The following is a 24870-nucleotide window of genomic DNA, read 5'->3' as shown; positions in this document are numbered from 1 at the left end:
TTGAGGGTTTCCCTTGTTTCACTGACCCTCTGATTTACCAATCATGATGTCTTTTTCTAATGGTTGTTCTTTCCTGATGACATGTCTAAAGAAAGTTGAAGTCTCACCATCTTTCTGAGAAGAAACAGCTGCAAACATTTGTGCTTCACCCTCTTTAGCCCCACCCCAAATTTAGGAGCTGAAACATCTCTGGGGAGCCCCAGCTGAACTGAGGATTTCAGGGCGCTGTTGCACTGCCCTCCAGATACTTTGCTAGCACACTGAATCCTCATGCAACTCAAACTGGGTTGTTAATGGCTCTTTCCTGTTTGCTGGCTTAATGGTAATTTTATGAATAAAAAGAAAGTACAAGCATTTGCTGAGCTGTTCAGTTAAGTGCAGTTTGAAATATCAAGAGCGAGCCTTTTAGTTAGGATCTGTGTTGGTTAGACATCAGCACTGCAACATTTTTTAACATAAGGAGTATAAAGGTCAAATTAACTTTTGCCAAGAAACAAAGGGAAGGGAACATAGTCCAATAAAAGATTGTGATCTATGAAATGGTTTGTGAAACTTCAGCCTAATGGTTTGTTTTTTTAAAAAAACAAACAAACACACATTTTATTGTGCTTTAGGTGAAAGTTTACATAGCAAATTACTTTTTCAGTCAATAGTTCATGCACAAATTGTTCCATGACACTGGTTGCAGTCACAACAGTATGTCAGCACTTTGCCTGTTTCTTCCCTGTTTCTGTTTGGGTGGTTTCCCTGTCTCTCCCTGTTTCCTCCTCTTTTATTTGGGGTAAATGTTGCCCCTTGGGTCTCATTGGTGGCGTAGTGCCTAAGGCATTTGACTGCTAACCAGAAGGCTGGCGGTTCAAACCCACCAGCCACTCCTCGGAAGGAAGGTTTGGCAGTCTACTTCCGTAGTGATACCACCTTGGAAACACAAGGAGGGGTCGCTGTGAATCGGATCTGACTCAACGGCAGTGAGTTTGGTTTTGGTTTGGTTGGTCTCATTGAGTTGATTTTTCCAAGAAGTGTGTCCTTCACAGATGTTATTGTTTGTTTTATGGTTCCATCTATTATTTGACTGAAAGTTGGCCTCCACTTTCAAGTTAGAAGGTTGCCTCAGAGCAGTAGTCTCGGTAGGTTCCTCTAATCTCTTTCAGGTCAGTAAGTCTGGTTGGTGGTTTTTTTTTTTTTAAATCCAAATGTTGTACTACATTTTTTTGTCCATTCTAACTGGGACCTTCAGTTGTGGTCTAAGTCAGAGTGGTCAGTGGTGGTAGCTGGGCACCATCTAGGTCTGCTGGCTTTAGGTTAGAGGAGGCTGTGGTTCGTTAGTCCTTTGGACTAATTACTTCCTTGAGTCTTTGTTTTTCTTCATCTCCTTTGCTCCAGGCAGGAAGAAACCAATAGTTGCTTCTCAGATGGCTACTCACAAGCTTTTAAGACCCTGTATGCTACTCACCTGACTAGGATGTAGAACAATATCTCTATGAAGTATGTTTTGCCAGTTGACCTAGATGTCCCCAGACACTATGATCCTTGTCAATGTAGTGTTTTCTTGAGCAAAGTATCTTGTTGCATATCTTGAAATAAAATTCCAATTTGGAACACCAGCTTGTAATAATCTGACCCATTGAACCCATTGCCATTGAGTTAGTTGCCACTCATAGCAGCCCTATAGGATAGAGTAGAACTGTCCCATAAAGCTTCCAAAGGTATAACTCTACAGGGGCAGACTGCCACATCTATCTCCTGTGGAGTAGCTGGTGGGTTTGAACCACAGACCTTTCAGGTAGTATCTGAGCACTTAACCACCGTGCCACCAGGGCTCCTTACAATAGTCTTGTTGTTGTTGTTGTTGTTATGTGCCGTCAAGTCAGACTCGACTCATAGCAACCCCTCCTTGGGTTTCCAAGACAGTATCACTACGGAAGTAGATTGCCCCATCTTCCTTCCGAGGAGTGGCTGGTGGGTTTGAACTGCCAGCCTTCTGGTTAGCGATCAAGTGCCTTAGGCACTATGCTACCAGAGCTCCTTACAATAGTCTTAGATAATAATAAATAATAATAATAATAATAAACACTGCCATTTAGTCTATTGCGACTCATAGTGACCCTTTAGGAAAGAATAGAACTGCCTCACAGGGTTTCTGAGGCTATAAATCTTACAGAAGCAGATTGCCTCATCTTTCTCCCACAGAAGGGCTTACGGGTTTGAACCATCAGCCTTTTGGTTAGCAGCCAAATACTTTAACCACTATGCCCCCATTGCTCCTCAGTCTTAGATGTAGCCAAATAGAATTGTTCCAAATGAATGTCTATAACATGACTCTTACTATGGTCATTCATTTCCATTACAAAGTTGGTGATACACGCTTTTGGAACATAGGACACTTTGATTATATATAAAGAGCACCAATGGCACAGTGGTTAAAGCACTCAGCTGCCAACTGAAAGGTCAGCAGTTTAAACCTAGCAGTTGCCCCATGGGAGAAAGATGTGGCAATCAGCTCCCATAAAGATTATGGCCTTGGAAATCCTATAGGGCAGTTCTGCTCTGTCCTGTAGGGTTGCTGCAAGTTGGAAGTGACTCAAGAGCAATGGATTTTGATTATATATTGTCTTAGTTTGCTTAGACTTCACTGCAATAGTTGCTTGCTATAACAAGCAACATCAAACTTTTCAGTTGCCTAATACAAAGTTTGCTTCTTGTTTGCAGTACAGTCTAACACAGGTCAGTAGTGGACTCTCTCCACAGTCAGGCTCCTCTCTGCAATCTCCAGTTTCCTCAAGGTCCAATCCATTCAGCTGAAAAAGAGAGAAAAAGTCAAGTGTGAGAGCTTTATGTGGGCCCTGGAACATAGCACACATTTCTTCTGCTCATATTCCATTGACCAGAGCTCAGGCACATGGTCACACGAGGGCGTCTGGAAAATCTCACCATGTGCCAGGAAAAAGAGAAGAACACAGACACTCGTGACCTCTAGCAGTCTCTGCCACATCCATCTAGCCCCAGAAAGCTTGAAAACAATTACACAATTAAGAGGTTAAACAGCTTTTAATGAAATAGTCATGGTATTCAACACATTAATATGAGAACAAAATCAGCCCACAGTTTAAAATATTGACTATAGATTTATCAAATAGCACCAGAAGTCCTGACAGCATGATGGCCTTTTAGAGAGGAAAGCAAAGTTCTTCTGTCCTTTTGTTTTTCCCACTATCATAATCCGTTCAGGCTTCTTGTTTTCTAAAGAAAGCCACCTGTTCTTATTGCACAGTCTTGGCCAGTTGTCTCTTCTCACACATGTTCATCTAACATGGAGCCATGCAAGATCTGGCAACCAACTGAAATGCCTGTGGCAATCTATAGAGGAGAGCAGGTGCCTGGTCCCCCAGCTGGAGGCTAGTCATCACTGCCCACTTACTTTTCTTTTCCACAGCCAGGGAGCCATCTGCACTTTGTTGAGCTGGGCACTGGGCCTGTGGTGTGCCTCTGCCATGGCTTTCCTGAGAGCTGGTTCTCATGGAGGTACCAGGTAAGGGAGTCTGGGGGAAGGTATATCTCAGTCAAGGTGAGGTGAGGAAGAAGACTTGATGGCATGGGCCAGCCTGTAATATCTATTAGAAATATAAGAAGATGAAACTTCCCAGCAGAGCACTGTCTCCAGAGCAGGACCATGTGCCTCAGACCATGATCACTCTGGTCTAGGGCAGTGCTGGCCCATAGGGCATCTTTCCAGATTAGGAAAAGTTATAACAACACAACTTTCTTCGAGACATTCTATGCCACCTGCTTGGAAATCTTTATAATAATATGAAGATCTTCAAGGTCTGTGCCAGGGAAGGGGCCCTCTTAGGTGTGGCATTGTGTGCAGTGCACAAACCTCACTGCCATCCTTGGTGCCCTATCTGGATGGGTTCATTCCAGTTCCAGGGTGAGTATACCAGGTTGTACCATGTGGCACTTTGGATTGAGCCATTTATAGGAAGAGAGGGATAAAGGGTAGCGAAGAGGGTATGTCAGCAAAGGATGGATCAGGCCATACTGATTTGTCTCTGAATTGTTTTTCTAGATTCCTGCTCTAGCACAAGCGGGCTACCGGGTACTTGCTGTGGACATGAAAGGATATGGAGAGTCCTCTGCTCCTTACGGTGGGTTGGCTTTCTTGCTGTCCTGTTGGGTCATACCTTATAATTGTCTGACCTCCCCACCCACTTTGTGCCACCCCTTGCACGTCAGAGCAGGTAGCAGTTCAAGGCCTCAAGACAGAAGGAGCTTGACTTCACTCCCTCCTCTACTTGAGTGTCTTGTATCTATGAACATTTGGCTCCAGATGTCCCTGATCCCCACAGTTAATAAATACAATCTGCCTATGCCCCAAGGGAGCCTCCTGCTGGACAGTGAGGGTATAGGCCAAATTCTTAACCCAATGTCTTTGGGTCCCAGAGGTCCCTTAGTGGCACAAATGGTTTACACTTGACTAACATAAAGGTAGGTAGTTTGAACCCACCCAGCAACATCGGAAGAAAGGCCTGGTGATCTCCTTCCATAAAGATTACAGTCAAGAACACCCTATGGAGCAGTTCTACTCTGTAACACATGGGTTACCATGAATGGGAATTGACTTGATGGTAATGGGTTTGGTTTTTGGTTTGGTTGGATCCCAGTCTTGGGAGTCTATCAAAGTATGGGATTCAGGTAATTTTTGAACCCCTGAGCCATGTGTGGATTTATAAACATTTTCCTGAGCAGGGAGAGTCCATTGTTTTTATCAGTTTCAGAGGGGTCCTTAGCCAAAAAATGTTAACCATGAGTTTGGAGGTAGGAACATGACACAGCCAGGCATGCAGCAGCATGGTCCCTGTAGTCTCAGTGATGCAGGGAGTAGCCAAGCCACCTGTTTCCCACCCCTTTTTCTGAGATACTTTCCCCATTTTCACATCAGACCTGTCTGTCTGTGTTGAGTTTGAAGTTAGCGGATGTGGACTGAGTCTCATATGGACCAACTACAGTCTTGTGTGGTTATTCCCTAAATGTGATGACTCAGTGGCTGCTTCTTGCCTCCTGAATGATACATAAGCAGTTGGACAAAAGGAAAACTTTCCCATCAAATAATTAGAAAATTATCTGAGAGTTTGGCAATTTTTTTTTTTTTTTTACAAAGGAGACTTTTTAGTTTGCTGGTATATTTTTCATCATGTGAATTCAACACATTTTTTTCTTTATTTTTTAATTGTGAATTGGGTAAAATTTCACCCAAGAGAAAAATTGGTTTCCCATTCAATAATTATACACATTTTGTTTTGTGACAGTCATAATCCCCTCAATATAACAAAGTTCTTCCTGCTTCCTCCTTGTGTTTACCGTTTGTCTTTTCTTCCTATCCCTTTCTGCCTTCTTAGCTTTATCCCTGGGAAAATGCTGCCCTTTTGATCTTATATGGTTGATTATTCTAATGAGTGTATACATTCCTGGTATTATTGTTCACTTTATAGGTCTATCGTTTGGCTGAATGTTGAGTTGTGGGGGGTGAGTTTAGTTGCAGGTTTGAAGGGTATCTAAAGCCATAGTTTAGGAGGTACCACCAGTCTCTATCAGAGCAGTAAGCCTGACCTTTTTTTATGATTTTGAGTTTTGTTTCACATTTTTCTCCTACACTATCTAGACCTTTCTGTTGTGATCCCTTTCAGAGCAGTCAGCAGTGGTATGCAGGCACCATGTAGTTCTTGGATGCTGGGATTCATGTGGTCCATTAGTCCTTTGGATTGTTTCCTTGCATCTTTGATTTTCTTCACTCTTCTTTGCTCCAGATGGGAAGAGACCAATAGTTGCATCTCAGATGGCTCCATATAAGCTTTAAAAAAAAAAAAAAAATTTATTGTAATTCAGTGAAAGTTTACAGAGAAAATTCACTCTCCATACAACAGCTCACATACACTTTGTCATGACATTGACTGTAATTTCCCACAATGCAGCAGCTCCCCTCTCACTTCCTCCCCATAATTACCTCTTCCCTGTGTCCATCCCTCCATGCACTCCTGCCCTCTTAGCTGTCTCCCTGTGCATACACAGCCCTTCTGTGCTCCCACGATTGATCTCTTCAGGGAGTGTGTCTACCTAATGTAAATGTTCAGCTCATATGCCTGTCTTTTGTGTGGCTGGAAGCCACAGGAGTAGGTTCAATTCCAGACCTGATGAGCACCTAGGGCATAGTCTCAGTGGTTCCATCAGGCTCTATCAGACCTGCAAATCTGGTCCCATTTTTTTTAAAATGATTTTGAGTTTTGTTCCAGATTGTTCTTTCACTCTGTCCAGGATCTCCTACAGAGATCCCCCTCCAAGTGGTTGACAGTGGTAGCCAGGCACCATCTAGTTCTTCTGGTCTCATAGTCTCCTCATAAGCTTTTAAAACCCTAGTCACTACTCACCAAACTAGGAAGTAGCATAGTGTCTTTGTGGACTGTGTTATGCCAGTTGACCTTAGTTGTCCCCAGAGACTATAGTCCTCACCCCCTATGCCCAACGACTCATTTCCTCAAGGTGTTTGGTTATGACTACGAAGTTTTCATAACTTTGTGCCCCCTGTATGCTCTACTATATTCATGGATGTATTTGCAGTACCTATAAATATATAGGTGGAGATACCCTATGTATAATCCCATTCATCTCCCCACCCCTGTTTACCTTGAGTGTCTATCTGTGTATCCACTCATAGGTTATTGTTGTTACTGTTATTACAGTGTTGTGTATGTAATAGTATTCAACTTCATTGCCTTTAACTCTTGTGTGCCTCCCTTAAACACATTTATTTTTGATTACAGAAATAGAAGAATATTCCTTGGAAGTGTTATGTAAGGTAAAAAGTATCTTCTGGTAACTCTGTAACATCTTTTCAGTCTTGGTGTTTTCATTGATAGAAGCCACAAGGCTGAGTATCGATTTAAACCCTAGGAAAGCAGCATTTCATAGCACTTGGATATAAATTATTACTGAGAGTTGAATTGTTATTTTGAAATGATTACCAATAATAAAAGGCATTTGCTATATGTCAGATAGGTTCTTAGCACTTTACAGAAGAGGAAACAGAATTCTAGGGAGGTAAAGTAGTTGCCTGAGGTCAGCAGGGTCAATGGTAGAGTCAGATCTGGCTCTGCAGTCCAGCTCCCACACCCTTGCTCAGCTACTCCATTCTCTCACCTCTCCATCCTGTGAATTTTAAAAGCCACATTATTTTAGAAAAGAGGTTATTTGCTAGACCTAAAATCTGAGTGCGTAGATTGCTGACTGTGATGGAGCTCCTATTTTAAGACAGGTAAAGCTCCAACAGGGAAAAGGGACTTTCATCTCAGCTTGTGGGGGGAAAAGGTGAGGTCAAGGTGAGGAGAGACTGACCCAATCCTCCATTCAACTCTAACACAAATGCAAAGGCTGGAGAAATTAAGGACAAGAACAGCCTCCTGGTGACCAGAAAACTGCTGATGCTGCTGTTGACACTAAGATTTTAAAAAAGCCCCCATCTGTGAGTCACAGCCCTGTGTGGAGGCTCCCTCCTAGGAGCACCTTTACTCTGTGACAGCTGCCCTCCCACATGGGGGCATTGGCATCTCATAAGGGGAGCACAGGGAAGGCTCAGTTTCTGGGTAGAGTTGTTTCCTCTGCATTTTCTGTGTTTTTGCCCCTTCTGCTTTGTCACTCGTGGTCTAATTTGTGTCACCCCCAAAATTCAGGATCTCCCCAGTGACCTCTTGTGAGGGGCTCTCGTCATCCCATCATCCCACTACTATTCATTAAGCTGGACCACCCCTTACTACTTTCAAAATCTGCTCTCAGGATGCATAAATCTGGTCATTTGAGCCAGCCATTCTCCAAAAAACAAAACTCACTGCTGATGAGTCGTTTCCCACTCATAGTGACCCCTCCTTGGGTTTCTGAGGCAGTATCTCTACAGAAGTAGATTGCCCAATCTTCCTTCTGAGGAGTGGCTGGTGGGTTTGAACTGCCAGCCTTCTGGTTAGCAGTCAAATGCATTAGGCACTATGCCACCAGAGCTGCCTAGAAAGCCCTTCTTACCAAAAACAAACAAGATGAAGAGTGGCACATCTGTCTTTGTGTTCCACCTTTTAAAAAATCATTTGCATATCCATTCCTAGGCATTTATCCATGAGAATTGAAAGCATATGGTCACATAAAAACCTGCACATAAATTTCCATAGCAACATTATTTATAAAAGCCCAAAAGTAGAAACAATTCAACTGTCCATCAACTGATGACTGGATAAACAAATTGTGGTATATCCATATCATGGATTATTATTTGTCAATAAAAAGAAATGAACTACTGATACATATCACATGGATGAGCCTTATGCTAAGTAGAAGCCACTCAGAAAAGACCACATATTCTATGATTCCATTTGTATTAAATATCCAGAATGGATATATCCATAGACACAAGTAGATTAGTGGTTGCCAAGGGTTAGGGGAAGAAGAGAATAGAGTAACCACTAATGGGTATGGAGTTTCTTTTTGGGGTGAGAAAAATATTTTGAAATTAGATAGCAATGATTCACCTTTGTGAATATACTAAAAACCACTGAATCCTATACATTAAAAGAGTGAATTTTATGGAATGTGGGTTATATCTCAATTAAATGCATTAAAAATCATTAGTATGATATTTTAATGTTATATTTTATTAACAGTAACTCATACTATCTTTCAATGCAGAAAACTGAATTAAGATCCATGATATGGCTTGCCCTCAAGTTCCCATAAATACTTTTTTCAAATAAATTTTTATTGGATAGATGGATGAATGGATGGGATAGGTTTAGGAGCTTAACTAGGTTATGTTTGGGTGATTGAAATATCTGGGATGGAAACAGTGGATGGAAAATTGCTGCTGTGCTGTGGGATGAAGGAACAATGGCCTGGCACTGTTGTTGTTGTTGTTGTTATGTGTTGTCAAGTCTGACCCAACTCATAGCTACCCTTCCTTGGATTTCCGAGGTGGTATCACTACGAAAGTAGATTGCCCCACCTTCCGTTTGAGAAGTGGCTGGTGGATTTGAACCACCAATCTTCTGCAAATTCACGTGACTCACTTTATTGAGATACTCACTTTATTGTGTTGGTCTGGAACCAAGCCTGCAATATCTCTGAGGTATGCCTATATTCCAACACGTATGTTAGGGAAAAACAGTTCAATCCATAACACTATGGTTGGATTTGCTTCCACATCGAGAACTGAGAAGAAGCTGCAGAGATGTGCAGCAGCTGCAGGTGCTCTGTCAAGTCTGAGAACCAGTCTGAGAATTCTAAAACTAAAAGACTGAAAAAGAAGAAGAGTGGATAGATGCTGACATACTGATAGGTCTGAGAGTGGTTTTAGACAATGTCACCTGGATGTCCATAGAAGAAGAATATAAAGGCTTTCCTATATTTATTTCATTTTCCACATTACTCTTTATTTCTCTTGCTGATAGTGAACCCAGATCTCTGAACCCAGATCTCTGCGTTCACTGTAGTTAGAACATAGTTCCCCATCCCAACACCTCACACAGACCCAGAAGCACAAGTACTCTCTTTGCCCTTGGATTGTTAGGTCCTCATTGAGAACCTCAAGTGTGCTGCCTACTTTACTGGAAATGCTATGGGATTTCTGGGTAACTCTCAGCCCTGTTTCTCATTATTGGGATAGAAACACCATTTAATAATTTTTCTTTTTTCTTTGGGGGAAAGATGTAAATAACAACTAATGAAGTAAGTTACACTAACATCTTAAAATGAAGTAAGTTATGCCTCCATCTTAAAAAATAAACCACATTTTAACCAATGGAGCATATCATTGGGGGGAGCTCTGGTGGCATAGTCCCTAAGGCATTTGACTGCTAACCAGAAGGCTGGCGGTTCAAACCCACCTGCCACTCCTTGCAAGGAAGATTGGGCAATCTCCTTCTGTAGAGATAACGCCTCAGAAATCCAAGGAGGGGTCTCTATTAGTCGAATCGACTTGATGACAATGAGAATTGGAATTAAACGGGCCCCCCATGGCACAACAGGTAAATAAGTGCTTAGCTGTTAATCAAAAGATTGGCAGTTTGAACCCAACCTGTGGTTCCATGGGAGAAAGACCTGGAGATCTACTTCGATAAAGGTTACAGCCCAGAAAGCCCTATGTGGCAGTTCTACTCTATCACATGAGGTCACGATGAGTGGAAAATTGACAGCACACAACAAGAACAACAGTTAGAAGATAGTGAGGAACTTGTCCATTCATTGATCCTTCCTCAAATGAGGTGGTTACCATGGTCCTCAATTTTCAGGGCAGGGTTGCAGGGCCCTCAATTTTCAGGGCAGAGTTGAGGGGCCCTCAGTTTTTAGGACAATTGAGGGTGGACGCCAACAAAAGGAATCAAAACACCCTTTCATACTCTTTCCCTTTGAAGCAGTCACCTGGTTGTGGGAAAAATGCTGTGTCTTCCCTCTTTCCAAAAAAGTGGTATCCATGTTGGTCAGGCTTCATCAGAAGACGATACTTTCCCAGGAAAAGACTGAAACTAGCGTGGGTAGTATCTGAATGCTGATTATTGGGACAGAGAGTAAAAAGGCTGTTGGAAAATTCATTGACTTGCCCCCATCTCCTGTTATCCTGAGATACTCATCTAATCGCTTAATTTAGTAGAAACAAAAATAGGCCTATCTCAGAGGGGGAGAAAGTCGCTCCCAATTTTGGCAAGCACCTAAAAGAGTCGGAAAGTGAAATACAATCATATTTATTTTCTAAGTCTTCAAATGCTTGTCAATAGCAATTTCACCAGCCCCCAAAGAGGGACTTTATCTGGAAAAGAAAAAACAAATTATAATTAACTTGTCAGTTGGTATAAAGGGACAGATACAAATAGCTGAGAAGTAGAAAGAAACATTTTGAGTATTTTATTTTGAAGTTTTGAAATCAAATAGACCTGAAATCAATCTCAGTTCTGCCATTACTAGCTGTGTGACCTTGGCCACATAATCTAACCCTTCTGATTCTCAATTTTCTCATCTGCAGCATGGATATACCACTCTTTACCCACAGCCTCTTATGAGACTGAAATGATACAATGAATGTGAGGTGGATTGCACAGTACCCACAGCAGAGTAAGGGGTCGATAAATGCAGTTTTATTAGACACTTTTCATTGTAACAAACACAGGCCCCTTACATTGGCTCAGGTAAAACAGAAGGGTTTTGCCAAGTTAGAAGAGTGGGCCTGGGAAAGATAAAGCCAGTTGTGGAGGCGATTTCTTCCTGCAGGTGCTGAATGGCCTGTCAGGTCTCAGATTCATTCTTTCTTCAACCCCACGCCTAGCTTGCTCATTTTGCATATGGCCCCAGCTCTGACTCTCCATAACCCTTCATTGCCTGAACCGCCGCACATCTCTTAACACTCTGGATGCTGGACAGTATGGCAAGGTGTCCATCCCTGGAGCAGCCATCTATGTGGGGCAAGCAGCAAACCTCTCCAGATCAGTTTTCTTCCTCTTCCCCACTCCTCGGGTGGGGAGGACAAAACCAGTTGCTGTCTAGTCGATTCTGATTCATGGCAACCCCATGTTTGTGTGTTACGATAGAATTGAGCTCCATAGTGTTTTCAGTGGTTGATTTTTTGGAAGTAGTCCACCAGGTCTTCTGAAGTGCCTCACGGTGGACTTGAAGCTTTAACTTTCCCATTAGCAGCTGAGCATGTTAACCATTTGCCCCAACGAGGGACTCTAGAGAAGAAGCCATGATTATTGTCCTAGAGGAGCTTTAGCTCTTACAATGGAGAAGCCCACTTAGAGATGTGTACTAACATAGACTAAATAAGTCACTGCACATGTTTGGAGTCCACCTGGTTATGCAGAGGTTGCTGGAAAACAAAGGGTGATGAAAAGGGTAGTGAAATAATTGAAGGCAAGCTGTCTCTCTGATCTAGATGCATCTGAGAAGTGTATTTAAGTTCTGATTTTTATTTTCTTTCTTTCTTAGGAGATGATAACCTTCCTGGATAAGTTGGTAAGTAATTCCCAGTTTTTAACTGATCTCTTTGGAGAATTCTATTTGGGCATGGGTAATGAAGGAAGTGATTTCAGCCTTCTTTGAAGGTATGAGCTGTGAGAGACCTAGGAGAGAGGGAGCAAGGGCAGGGCAGGGCACCCTCGGAGCAGTGTGGGGGTAATTGGTAGGAGGAATTTCAGCAACAGAGATGGCAAAGAATAAGGAGTGTTGTTGTTGTTGTTGTTATGTGCCATTGAGTCGCGCCCCGACTCAGCGACCCCTCCTTGGGTTGCCAAGGCAGTATCACTACGGAAGTAGATTGCCTTAGGCACTATGCTACCAGAGCTTCTAAGGAGTGGTAGGGAACAGGTGTTTTTGTTTGTCTGTTATATGCCTGAAGCATTTGGCTGCTAACCAGAAGGCTGGCAGTTCAAACCCACCAGCCACTCCTCAGAAGGAAGATGGGGCAATCTATTTCCATAGTGATACTGCCTCAGAAACCCAAGGAGTAGTCACTATGAGTCAGATCTAACTCTATGGCAGTGAGTTTGGGTTTTATTTTGGTTGTTGTTGTTAATGAAGAGCACATTCCAGGGAATAGCAGTAGTAGGTACCTTTGCTGGCTTTGTGCCAGGATGGAGGGCCTTGCAAATCAAGAAAAATTTGGAAGAATCCTAGATTTTAATTGTTGTAAAAATAGATAACACAGCATGTGCCCGTTCAACATTTTTCATATGTACAGTTCAATGAGACCAGTTACAACAATCATATTGTGCAACCATCACCAATAATTGTTGCCAAATTTCCCATCACTATCAATAGACAGTCAGTGCTTCCTAGACAATGATTCCCCCTTTCCCCCTCCCTCCCATCCCCAGTGACCACTAATAAATTCTGATCTCTGTGCATTTGCCATCTACCTTTTAAAACTTTCATCCCTTTTGATAAATCTAAACTCTGATGTTGTTAATGTTATTTGGAATGTCAGAATCACTTGTGACAAATGAAACAAATCAAGCCACAGTGATTTGATAGTATTCTTTCTTAAAGTTCACATAATATTCCGGAGATTTCAACTGTCTAACACGCTCCTCCTACTCTCCACCTTAGGCCATGCAGCCAGAATGAAAGCACTGCAGAATGGCTTGACGGGAAGATGGACACTGCCAGTGGCGGGGGGGTAGATAAAAAAGACCCACAGAGAAGCACGATTTAGTGTCTACTGATTGGTTACTAACCAGAAGATTGGCAGTTCAAACCCACCAGCTGCTTCATGGAAGGAAGATGGGACAATCTACTTCTGTAAAGATTTATAACCTTGGAAAATAAGTAGGGGTTGCTATGAGTCAGAATTGACTCAGTGGCACTGTTTATTTTTGTTTTGTTTTGTTTTTTTGGTTTGGATTAGATGTAGGAGTTGAGAGAAGAATCTGAGATGACAAATGAGCTTCAATTCAAGAGTAAAGCTCTTTGACAGCCACTATAGGAGATGAGATGAGGATGGCATGGTCCCTGTCCTGTAGAGATTCTCAGTGTCATAGAATTGGTTTGGGGTGTGGTGGGGGCATTTAAAAGGACATGCATGACTCAGTGTGGCTGCCCCGGCCCTGACTCTCTATGACTTTTATCTAAAACACTTCCAGCTGGCTGAGAATAGTCTTTTGTTCCAGTTGTTGAAAGAGATTCTGTGTGGTTGTTGGCCAGATGTGTCATTCATGGGACACATAGGAAAGAACAGGGAAAACTTCAGATTAGGGGTCATCTTCCAGCTGGAGGTGATAGTTGAAGCCATTGGAGTGAATGAGTCCTCCAAGAACAATGTTCACAGAGCGTAGAGGCCTAAGGGCTGTGATGTGCAATATTACCTTTTAGGAGGTAGAGGAAGATGTAGACCCAGTGAAGTCAGAGAAAAGTCTGAAGAGTATAGGATCACAGAAGCCAAGGGAAGAAAGTTTGAAAGGAAGGGATCAATGCTGCAGAGCTGTCAGAAAGATTAGGACTGAGAAGAACTATTCTTGGTGATAATAACCTTTAAAAGGAGTAGCAGGGAAGAAGCCAAGCTGCAGGGACTTAGAAAAGTAGCTGAGAGGCAACTACTATAGACCATGGTGGGAAGTTTGAGAAGACAGAGACAAGAGTATGGCAGGGAGCTGAGGCAAGGAACCACTTTTCAGTATGGTGATGAAGCAGGGGAAGATCTGAAAGCCCCTTATGTGGCTGAATGGATGCAGCATGGGGTAGAGGACAAAGCCCAATTTTAGGTTGGAGAGACCTGGCTCTGAATTGTGGTGGCTCCAGCACTTACCGTCTGTGTGACCTTGGGCAAGTCACCTAACCACCGTGAGCCTGTCTTATTTGTAAAATGGGTGTTGGACCGTACTGACAAAACTCCAGATAATGGATGTAAACACTTAGACAGTGCCTGGGACATAGTAAACCAAAAAAAAACAAACTCACTGCCATTGAGTCGTTTCCGACTCATACCTACCCTCATTGGGTTTCTAAGGCTGTAAATCTTTACGGAAGTAGATCGCCCAGTCTTCCTTCCACAGAGCAGCTTGTGGGTTTGAACCACTGACCTTCTGGTTAGCAGTCAAATGCCTTATCCATTACACCACCAGAACCAAAAAAAAAACAAATGAAACTCACTGCCATCAAGTCATTTCCGACTCATAGTGTCCCCACCTTGGGTTTCCAAGGTAGCGTAGTGCCTAAGGCACTTGACTGCTAACCAGAAGGCTGGAGGTTCAAACCCACCAACCACTCCTGGGAAGAAAGGTTGGGCAATCTACTTCCGTAGTGATACTGCCTCAGAAACCCAAGGAGGGGTCGCTATGAGTCAGGTCCGACTTGACGGCACATAACAACAACAACAACATTTCTACAGAAGTAGATTGCCCAATCTTCCTTGTGAAGAGTGGTTAGTGGGTTTGAACTGCCAGACAAGTTATTGTCATTGACAGCAGAAGGTGCAAGTGGAAAGGGAGAAATTAACTATGTTTTTGTTAAGGTAGGAAACTTCCAAGAGTGGAGGGGGGTAGAATCATAATCACTTAAAGAAAGATTAACTTGGTGTCTTGGTTATCTGGTATTGCTATAATAGAAATACTGTAGGTGGGTGGCTTTAATAAACAGAAATTTACTTTCTCATAGTTTAGGAACCTAGAAGTTCAAATTCAGGGCACTGGCTCTAGGGGAGGGCTTTATCTCTTTGTCAGATCTGGGGAGAGGTCCTTGTCTCTTTTTAGCTTCTATTCCTTGGTGATCACATGGGATGTATCCTCCCCTCTGTTAGTATTTGCTTGCTTGCCTAATCTGTTCTTTTATATCTCAAAAGAGATTGATTTAAGACACACCTTACACTAATACTGTCTCATTGGTATAACAAAAAAAAACCCATTCCCAAATGAGATTATAACCACAAGTATAACCAAAAAGAAAACAAACTCACTGTCGTTAAGTCAGATCCTACTCATAGCAACCCCTCCTTGGGTTTCCAAGGCAATATCACTACGGAAGTAGATTGCCCAATCTTCCTTCCGAGGGGTGGCTGGTGGTGGGTTTGAAATGCCAGGCTTCTGGTTAGCAGTCAGATGCCTTAGGCATTACACCACCAGAGCTCCCAAGTACAGGTATGTTGTTGTTGTTGTTATGTGCCATCGAGTCGGCCCCGACTCATAGCGACCCCTTCTTGGGTTTCCGAGGCAGTATCACTACGGAAGTAGATTGCCCCATCTTCCTTCCGAGGAGTGGCTGGTGGGTTTGAACCGCCAGCCTTCTGGTTAGCGGTCAAGTGCCTTAGCCACTATGCTACCAGAGCTCCTAAGTACAGGTATAGGAGTTAGGATTTATAACACACAATTTTTAGGGACACAATTTAATCCATAATGTAGGGATTATGAGAAGGCAAGTGGAACTTCCTTTAAGACAGAAAGGAGAAAAAGAAGCGAAGCAAATTTTGATTTGAGGAAAGGTAGATGGGAAGAGAGAGCTCATGGCTGGTGGCCTTAGTCTCGTAAGAAAAGTACAGACACATCATTTGTTTAGAGTGGGTGAGGGTGAGGGGTAGTGATACTTGGGAACAGAGGCTTGAAGAGAGTGGACTTTGGGATAGCGCCTATGAGTTGGGGAAGGAAGCTCTAGGAAACAGATGAAAGGATAGATGGCCACTGAGGGAGGAGACTAATGGGAAAAGAGGCCTCAGAATCTCAGCTCATATCCCAGAAACCTGCCCCCACTTGGTTCTCTTTTTTATTTTTCCCCAGGGTATCTCTCAAGCAGTGTTCATTGGCCACGACTGGGGAGGCATGCTGGTGTGGTATTTAGCTCTCTTCTACCCTGAGAGAGTGAGGTAATTAGGCCACTAGCAACAAATTAATTTGGGTAAGACTAGCCTGGGAACAGAGGCCTGGAGTCCCATGAGAATTGTTCCACATGCCTTTAACCCCAGAAAACTTCTTCAACACAAGTAAGTGTCTAGGAAGGTAAAGCATTAGTTCCTTAATGCCTATTGACATATTAACAAGGAGAGTTTAGTGAGCTAATGTCTTAGGAAGCAAGCCCTGTCCTGATGCTAATAGGATAGTTAGGAGCCTGAGGAGCCACTGGAAACTCAGGAGAATAGTTGACTTCGAGGGGGAGTGGGTAAGGCAGCAGAGTGTCAGATTCATGGAGCACCAAGAGAGACCAGCCTAGAGCTGGGAGCTTAAAAATGTATCCTTTTGTTTTCTCTGAACTGACTGTAACAAATCATCTCACCTCTTAGGCTTTTGTTTTTAAAAAACAAAAAACTAGTTGTCACCGAATTGTCTGACTTGTGGTGACCCCATGTGTGTCAAAGTAGAACTGCACTCCATAGGGTTCTCGAGACTCTGACCGTTTGGAAGTAGATCACTAAGTCTGTCCTCCAAGGGGCCTTTGGGTGGATTTGATCCACCAACCTTTTGGTTAGTAGCTGAGCATTTAACCATTTGTACCACCGAGGGACTCCTAGGCTATGGTTACCACCTTTGAAATGCCGTGCAAATGTAAGATTAGAATGGCATTTCAGCATCACTCTCATGTCAGTCATAGTTGTTAGAGTGACATTTCAAGACACCAGAAGCTTTCAGATGACAGGTTTTGAACCCAGAGTTGGGCAGGTTTTGTGGCCACACCCTATTTGATCTGGCAAGCTGAAGTTAAAACCTGTCACACCTCCCTTGGCCATATCTTAAAAAAATTAAGTAACTATCACCCATAGCAGCCATCTCTATTTCCCTAACTAACCAAACCTTTTTTTTTTCTCCCCAGTATGTTTATGAGAATGAAACCATAAAAGCTCAACATGAACACAAATATTGGAATTATATCAAAGAATAAAAATAATTGAATGTTTCCTGAAATAGTTTTAGAGTTTTGACACTATTCTGATTCTGGCTTTTCTCCATCCTCTCATTCAAAGTAGAAATTAGAGCTTGGTTCTTAAGACCAGGTTTTATTGAAAAGTTACTCTGTGAGACTGTTTCCTGATGCAAACAAATGGAAATACAACGACAAGCATATGGTCGCTACATTCAAGGAAGCCCCAAAACACCTTCTTATTGTTTTATTGAACTTAATCTCCCTCTCCTATGAGAAATTAAAAAACATTTAACATGAGCAAAGTAGGGTCTGAAATCACCCATACCACTTTTATAATATCAGATGAAGTTTTGTTCAAAGTAACACAGATCCAAACTCCCAAACATGGTCTGGTTTCAAACCTCTTATTCTGGCCATTTTTGTCATGTTTATCATTAGTCCTGGAGTGTATTACTGCAATACTGGGTGGGAGGGAAGAAGCCAAGACCTTCTTGCAGGGTACTAGAGAGGTGGGCCATAGCATTTCTGGGCCTGGGAAAAGCTGTTATTTAAGAGAATGTTGTTGACATTGGACATAAGACAACATTGATCTTCTTATTTCCAGCCTAGTGGTTGTTAGTGCCTTTGTTAGAGTCAGCTTTGACTCATAGTGACTTGATGTACAACAGAATGAAACACTGTCCAATCCTGCACCATTCTCACTTGTTGCTATGCTTTAATCTGGTAATGAGTCGGGGGAGAAGTCCACCTTTTTGTGGAACATTTATTTGAATCTTTGGTTTTGGCTTTTTACTGAGACAACTTGTGAGTGTTGCTCCATACCTATTTAATTTCTGGGTCTTTGACCTGTTTGGTAATAATGCCCTTTTACATCCTTTCTTTGCCAGTCAGGTGGAGACTGTATTAGTTTCCTAGGGCTACCACAACTGTGTGGTTTAAAACAAGAGAAATGTATCAGCTCACAGTTCTGGAGACCAGACATCTAAAATCAAGGTGCTGGCAGGGCCACACTCTCTCTGACGGCTCTAGGGCAGGATCCTTCCTTGCCTCTTCCAGCTTCTGGTAGCCCCAAGCGTCCCTTGGCTTGTAGATGGTTCATTCCAGTCTCTGCCTCTGTGATCACTTGGAGTTCTTCCTGTGTGTCTCTGTTTCTTTTCTTCTTTTTTTTTTGTAAGGACACCAGTGATAGTGAATTAGGGTCCATCCTGCTACAGTGTGATCTCACATTAACGGATTACATCTCCAAAGATGCTTTTTCCAAACAAGTTCACATTCATAGATACTGGAGATTAGGACTTAAATTTATCTTTTTAGAAGGCACAAATCAACTCAAAAAAGATTTTGCTCCCAAAAGGAGACACTGGTTTAGCTTTTTCTAATATATTTACCCGATCTGAGCTTCAGTTTCAACATGTAAAGTCCTTTCTGGTTCTTATAGAGTCTGAATCTTGGTATCTTCTATTTCCTAGGGCCGTGGCCAGTTTGAATACTCCCTTCATGCCAATGGATCCCAAAGTGACCCTAATGGAGAAGGTCAAAGCCAATCCTCTTTTTGATTATCAACTGTACTTCCAAGAACCAGTAAGTTTGTGGAGTTGAAAGCCAGGATACCAGCAATGTCATCATTTTTGTTTCCTTTCTCTACTCCCTATTTGTTTTACTTGTCTCTGTCCCCTTTAATTTTCTGTGCCGTTAGTCAGAAATGATTTTACAAGTTGGCTCAGGCAAAACTGGTTTCTCATCTCAGTTGCTCCTTTCCAGGTGATGGTACACTTTTCTTTGTGTGTGTTTGGGGTGGGGTGAGGGTGCACTGGATTTTTCTGCTTCTCCTGAACTGTGGAGTGGAGGATAAGAGCTAGTTTGGAGCTCCTCTCTCTTGCCTTCCACAGAATGTCTCTGGCTGAGAGGCTAGTGAAGCCCCACCTCTCTTGGTGACTGCACCTGCCATCTCAGCAGGGACCTTTTTAAAAAAACTAACTGCTGTTGAGTCGATTCAATTCATAGTGACCCCTCCTTGGGCTTCTGAGGCAGTATCACTACGGAAGTAGATTGCCCAATCTTCCTTCTGAGGAGTGGCTGGTGGGTTTGAACCCCTAGCCTTCTGGTTAGCAGTCAGATGCCTTAGGCACTATGCCATATGCCTGATTACTGAGAAGTGAGGTTTGAGATTACAGAGAGCACCAGGCCCCTAAGGTATTGCCCCACATGCCACCGAGCTAAACGTGCCTTTCAAAGATGCCCCCAGGTCCTTGGGTGATTATCTGTGATGGGGAGTTGCTACCACTTTTTAATGGCAGAGTTGTGAACTCAAAGCTGAGGCCACTTCACCTGGCCTGGGTGCTCCTGCAGCTGCCCTTTTCCATGACAATGCCTGCTACTCATCTGTCTATAGGCTCTTGACCCCAATGTCCAGCTTCAACTGGGTAATTTCAGAAAGAATAAAAGATACTTCCTTAACAGGAGAAGATACTCCCAACAGGAGAAGAATGGATCAGTTGATTGATAAAGAGCATAAGAACATCTCTCCACATCTCTCACCCATCCTTTGCCTTAACCTTTCCCTTCTTCTCCTCTGAGGATACACCATTACCAGCAAGAATCATAGCCATCACAGCTTCAACAAGTGACTCTCCTTTGTGTAAGAGTAACTTTTTGATGCAGGCAATAACCTGCATCAGTCAGTCAGGCACCAGAAGCCTCCAGCAACATTAGGAAAAGAAACTCAACATCTCACCCTCCAAACTGAGGCCAAGACCTGGTCCTGTCACTTTATGGGGAGCTGCGTGCTTCCTTTGGTTTAAGTGAATTCAACTGTCTCCAATTGTTTTGAGACAGTCTTGAACTTAAAGAATGGGTGTGAGTAGATGAGTGAAGGAAAAGGGTCAGTGCCCCTAGTGGGAGGGAACAGGAAGATGGTGGGCAAGGTGGGAACAGGATGAGAAGAGTGGAGACTGTCAGAAGCTGGCCTCTTGGAGTGGGACCTGGGCAGGTGGGACAGGGTTAGAGTTCTTTGTGCAGGGGGTTGGAAATGAGCTGAAGTTTGTACTTGATGCCAAAGAATCATTCTAAGTTCGTCACCTAGTCACAAATGGCCCCATGAAAGTTATTTCAGATGGACTAGATGTTGGAATCCCATTCTAAGATGATTTACTGATTATTGCCCTTTCCAGGGTTGATTGCTTCACGCACGTATAACTCTAGTGAAATATGTGGTGGTGGAGAAAGAAAGAAAATGTTGTTTTAGGCCTTTAAGGGGTCAGTGGTGGTTCAGTGGTAGAATTCTTGCTTTCCATGCAGAAGACCCAGGTTCAGTTCCAGCCCATTCACCTCATGCACAGCCACCACCCATCTGTCAGTGAAAACTCATGTGTTGCTATGATGCTGAACATGTTTCAGTGGAGTGTCTAGATTAAGACAGACTGGGAAGAAAGGCCTGGTGATCTGCTTCCAAAAATTAGCTAATGAAAATGCCGTGGATCACAGTGGGTCCTGTCTGTAACCAACTGTGGGGATGACGTAGGGCCAGGCAGCGTTTTGTTCCTTTTTGCATGGGGTCACCAGGAGTCAGCAGCTCACTGGACAGCAGCTAACATCAACATAGGTCCTTAGGTGGCAGCTTCTTTGGAAACTAAGGAGGGAAGAGAGCCCTACGCAAAATTTTGAGGCTGGTCTTTGGGCACCTTTCACCTCCTCTCTTGCCCTTTCTCGTCTATCTCTGCTTCGACCTCAACCCTGAAAGTTCAGCCCCCTCCCATTACCCCCTGAGTACCCAGAGCTTCCTCTCTCCAGTGGACCCCACCCCACCAGGTCCTTCCATCACCTTGAATGCCCCTTGTTTCATAATTAGTTCTCACATTCTACCTGCTCCTCTAATCTAGATCACCCTTCCTTGAGTGGACAGGCCCCTCTACTCAGCCCTAAATGCTGCACTGTAGCCTATGGAAAATACAGAGGGAGGACATAGAGTTGCAGGGACACTTTTTTGTTTTCCACTTCTTTTTCCTTTTTTCTCTTTCTCATCCTTTTTAATTTAACATTCATAAGAAAGCCTTATATGCTGAAAACAGAGATGCCCCGTAATTGGAGTGAGAAATTGACCATTATAAACAGTAATTTGCCTTGTGAAGAATTAATATTAATGAATTAAGCAAGTATTTATGTACCTTCTGGTATTGCTAGCTTCTGTAGGAGAAACAGAGATGAGTATGACCTCTAAGAGCTTAAAAATCTTGGGAGGACTGGAAGGTAACAAATAACTAAAGAATAAGGCAGCCTGAAGGAGCTCATAATGGAGGTACAATGTGGGAGGCCAGAAGAAACTACCAATTAATATTTACCAAAGGAAAGGACATTTGAGCTGGAAGACAAGAAGAATTTGGGCGGGTGGATATAAGAGGAAAGGGCATTCTAGCCTGGGGTTGTAAAAGGCTGAAAATGCATATTACACTTGCTTAAAATAAATAGCGCAGAGATAAATACCATGAGACGTGAGAGAGAATGTTCCTAAAGATTTAGGGATCCTGAAGGTGAGTTTCAGGAGGTCTGTGAACATCTACAAATTGTCCATCAAATTTAGTGTATGCATGCAGTTTTGCAAGGAAAAAGTCTATAACTTTCATCAGAGCCTTAATAATTAAAGTCTAAGAGCTGCTGGACTGCATGACCTCACTGTTTTACTTGTGGTCCAGGGACCAGCAGCCTCAACATCACCTGGGAGTTTGTTAGAAATGCAGACTGAAGGCCCCCTTCCAGATCTACCAAACTAGAGTCAGCATTTTAACAAGATCCTCCAGGTGTTATGTATATTTAGTGCTCCTGAGGTCCTCCCAACTTTGACAGCTCGTGTTCTGTGCCTCTTGAACAATTTTTGTGATTCTCTAGCCCAGTGATCCTCAAACTCCAGTATGCATCACCATCACCCAAAGGGCTTGTGGAAACACAGACTCCTGGGCCCCACCTCCACCTTTGGTGGGGCCAAAGCATTTGCATTTCCAATAAACTCCCCATGATGCTGATGTTGGTTCTGGTGCTACACTGTGAGCACCAGTCTAGCCTCAGGAAAGGGGTTCATCTAGCCATTTCCAGACAGTGTTGGGGCAACAGATAAAGGTTCTTGGTGAATTAGAGACCTTTGGACCCCCGGGTCTAATGGAGAGTTGCAAGAGTGGATCATGGAGGGCACTCAATGTCTCTCTGGTAATAACTCTGTACTGCAACAATTCTCAGGAGTTCTGGGCTTAGTGCCTATGGCATTTGACTGCTAACCAGAAGGCTGGCGGTTCAAACCCATCAGCTACTCCTCAAAAGGAAGGTTGGGCAATCTACTTCCGTAGTGATACCGCCTTGGAAATTCTCAGCTCTTTCTGGTTCCAGGCTCCTTTTTATACTCTTACTCCAAAAAGCTTTAGTTAATGTGGGTTTTATCTATTGATATTTATCATACTAGAAATTAAAATTTTAAAATATTTATTCATTTAAAAACAGCAATTCTGTACCCACTGTGTATTAACATAAATAACACATTTCTATTAAAAAAAAAAAAAAAGCAAACTATGTTTGCCTTAAAAATATTAGTGAGAAGTATGGCATTGTTTTTACTTTTTTCAAATCCCATTTAGGCCTGGCTTAGTAGAAGGCAGCTGGATTCTCATAGCTTCCGCACTCAGTCTGTTGCAATGTTATGTGTTAACTAACCTCTGAAGAAATCCACTGTACACTCATGAGAGAATGAGAGGGAAAAACAGCAAAACAACATCCTACTTTTATTACAAAGATAGTTTTGTCATGAACCCCCAAAAGGGTTTCAGGTATCCCCACTGGCCTCTAGACTATAATATGAGAACTGCAGTGTTTTTGAGTGCCTCTATGCCAAGTTGCCGTGAGCTGGAATTGACTTGATGACATCTAACAACAGTACACCAGGTAGGAGTCCCTGCGTGGTACAAATGGTTCACCACTTGGCTGCTAACAGAACAATTGGACTCCTGAGTCCACCCTGAGTCACCTCAGAAGAAGGCCTGGCAATCTACTTCTGAAAAATCAGCCACTGAAAACCCTGTGGAGCACAGTTTTCTACCCTGACAGACATGCTTGGGGTTACCATGAGTCAGAATTGTTTTTTATGCCAGATGATTTCTAACCTTCACAACACTATTGGGTTCTCTCATTTTTTCAGCTGAGCAGAGAAAGGGTCAGAGAGGTTGAATAGCTGGTGTAAAATCTGGGTATATGACTGGGTTGGGATATTGACCTAAGCTTGTTTGATTCCAAAGTGTGCATGCCTCCCCTAAGCCACACTGTGAGGGAGATTGAACTTTACTCTCTATGCTGTGGGGATCCACACAGATAGGAGGAACAAATGAGGATAAGCTCAAACTCCTGAATTAAGAAGTGACCTTAGGAGAAAGAGGCTTTCTAATTGGAGACCTAGTAAGGGCAAAGTTTTTTTGTTTCTAAGATGATTATAGAATCACTGCAGGGAAAAAAAAAAAAAAAAATCAGTATTTCTATTCTTCCGTGGCACCTGGGTTTAAAATCTTCTGCTGTTAAGAGTTCTGGGGATGGTTTTGTTCTTAAGAACAAAGCCTCTTGGCAGGGGCATGTTAGATATCCAAATTAGTGACCTGTCTGCTGTGAGGCACCCGGAAATTGAGGTGAATCCAGCAGCTGCAGCTGGTGATGTTGGATACAGAGCTGCATCTCATGGAGAAATCTTTCAGGAGAGCTTCTGCAGTGAGTCTCATGCCTGCTCAGTGAGGAGATGTATGAGCAATGTCACTTCCCATTGCTGGCCTTCTGTTTCCTAATCTGCAGAAAGAGGCAGGTAGTTTAATTGGATGATTTACTTGGATAGTTTAGAACAGGTATTAGCTTCAAACTTATCCCCTTGTTTCTTACTTTGCTAAATGTTTAAGTAAAATCAGGTTTTGGTAATTGATAATCTGCCAAGAAATAAAACATAATATCTAAGCAGCTCTTTGGTTCAGGAGTGGAAGCTGGGGAACTTTGCTTCTTGTCTATCTTCTGTCCCTACTGCTCTCTAAGCCAGGACAAGTCCAAAGAGAGTTTTCTCCCATCTTTGTCTTTTGAGAAGGAGCCCTGGTGGAGCAGTGGTTAAGCACTCAACTACTAAACAAAAGGTTGTCATTCAAACAACTGGCCACTCTGTGGGAGAAGGATGCAGCAGTCTGCTTAGGTAAAGATTTATACCCTTGGAAACCCTGTGGACAGTTCTACTCTGTTCTATAGGATCGCTGTGAGTCAGAATCACCGCTCTGGTAATGGGGCTCAAGACCATTCCAGACTCATTCAGCTTAAGGAAGGCTGTAGGCAAGGATGCCTCCAGCGCTCCACCTCCTGGTCACATTTGCTGAGCACTGCAGGGCGAGGCTTAGATAAACTTTTAAGGTTTCTGTTCTACCGCTCTGAATCCTTGGCCAACATTTTTACTGTCCTGTCCCACAAACTTGCCAAGTCTGTTGGAAACTAAAATTAAGAGATTTTGTTTTTCTT

The 24870-nt window shown here is 42.9% G+C and overlaps 1 protein-coding gene across 1 annotated transcript in view; it reads left to right on the top strand.

The window, feature by feature from the left end:
- Positions 1-24870, top strand: part of EPHX2 (epoxide hydrolase 2) — a 113365-nt gene that overhangs the window by 61668 nt on the left and 26827 nt on the right. Inside the window, exons 7-12 of the mRNA XM_042780666.1 lie at positions 3434-3529; positions 4067-4145; positions 6816-6850; positions 12007-12033; positions 16281-16366; positions 18828-18939. Of these exons, the coding sequence (XP_042636600.1) occupies positions 3434-3529; positions 4067-4145; positions 6816-6850; positions 12007-12033; positions 16281-16366; positions 18828-18939 (435 nt within the window). The remainder of the gene's footprint in view (positions 1-3433; positions 3530-4066; positions 4146-6815; positions 6851-12006; positions 12034-16280; positions 16367-18827; positions 18940-24870) is intronic.

This window comes from Orycteropus afer, unplaced genomic scaffold (assembly GCF_000298275.1).
Source record: "Orycteropus afer afer isolate SDZICR_OR568_19922 unplaced genomic scaffold, OryAfe1.0 scaffold00053, whole genome shotgun sequence".
NCBI lineage: Eukaryota > Metazoa > Chordata > Mammalia > Tubulidentata > Orycteropodidae > Orycteropus > Orycteropus afer.
This window is presented reverse-complemented; position numbering and strand designations above follow the sequence as displayed.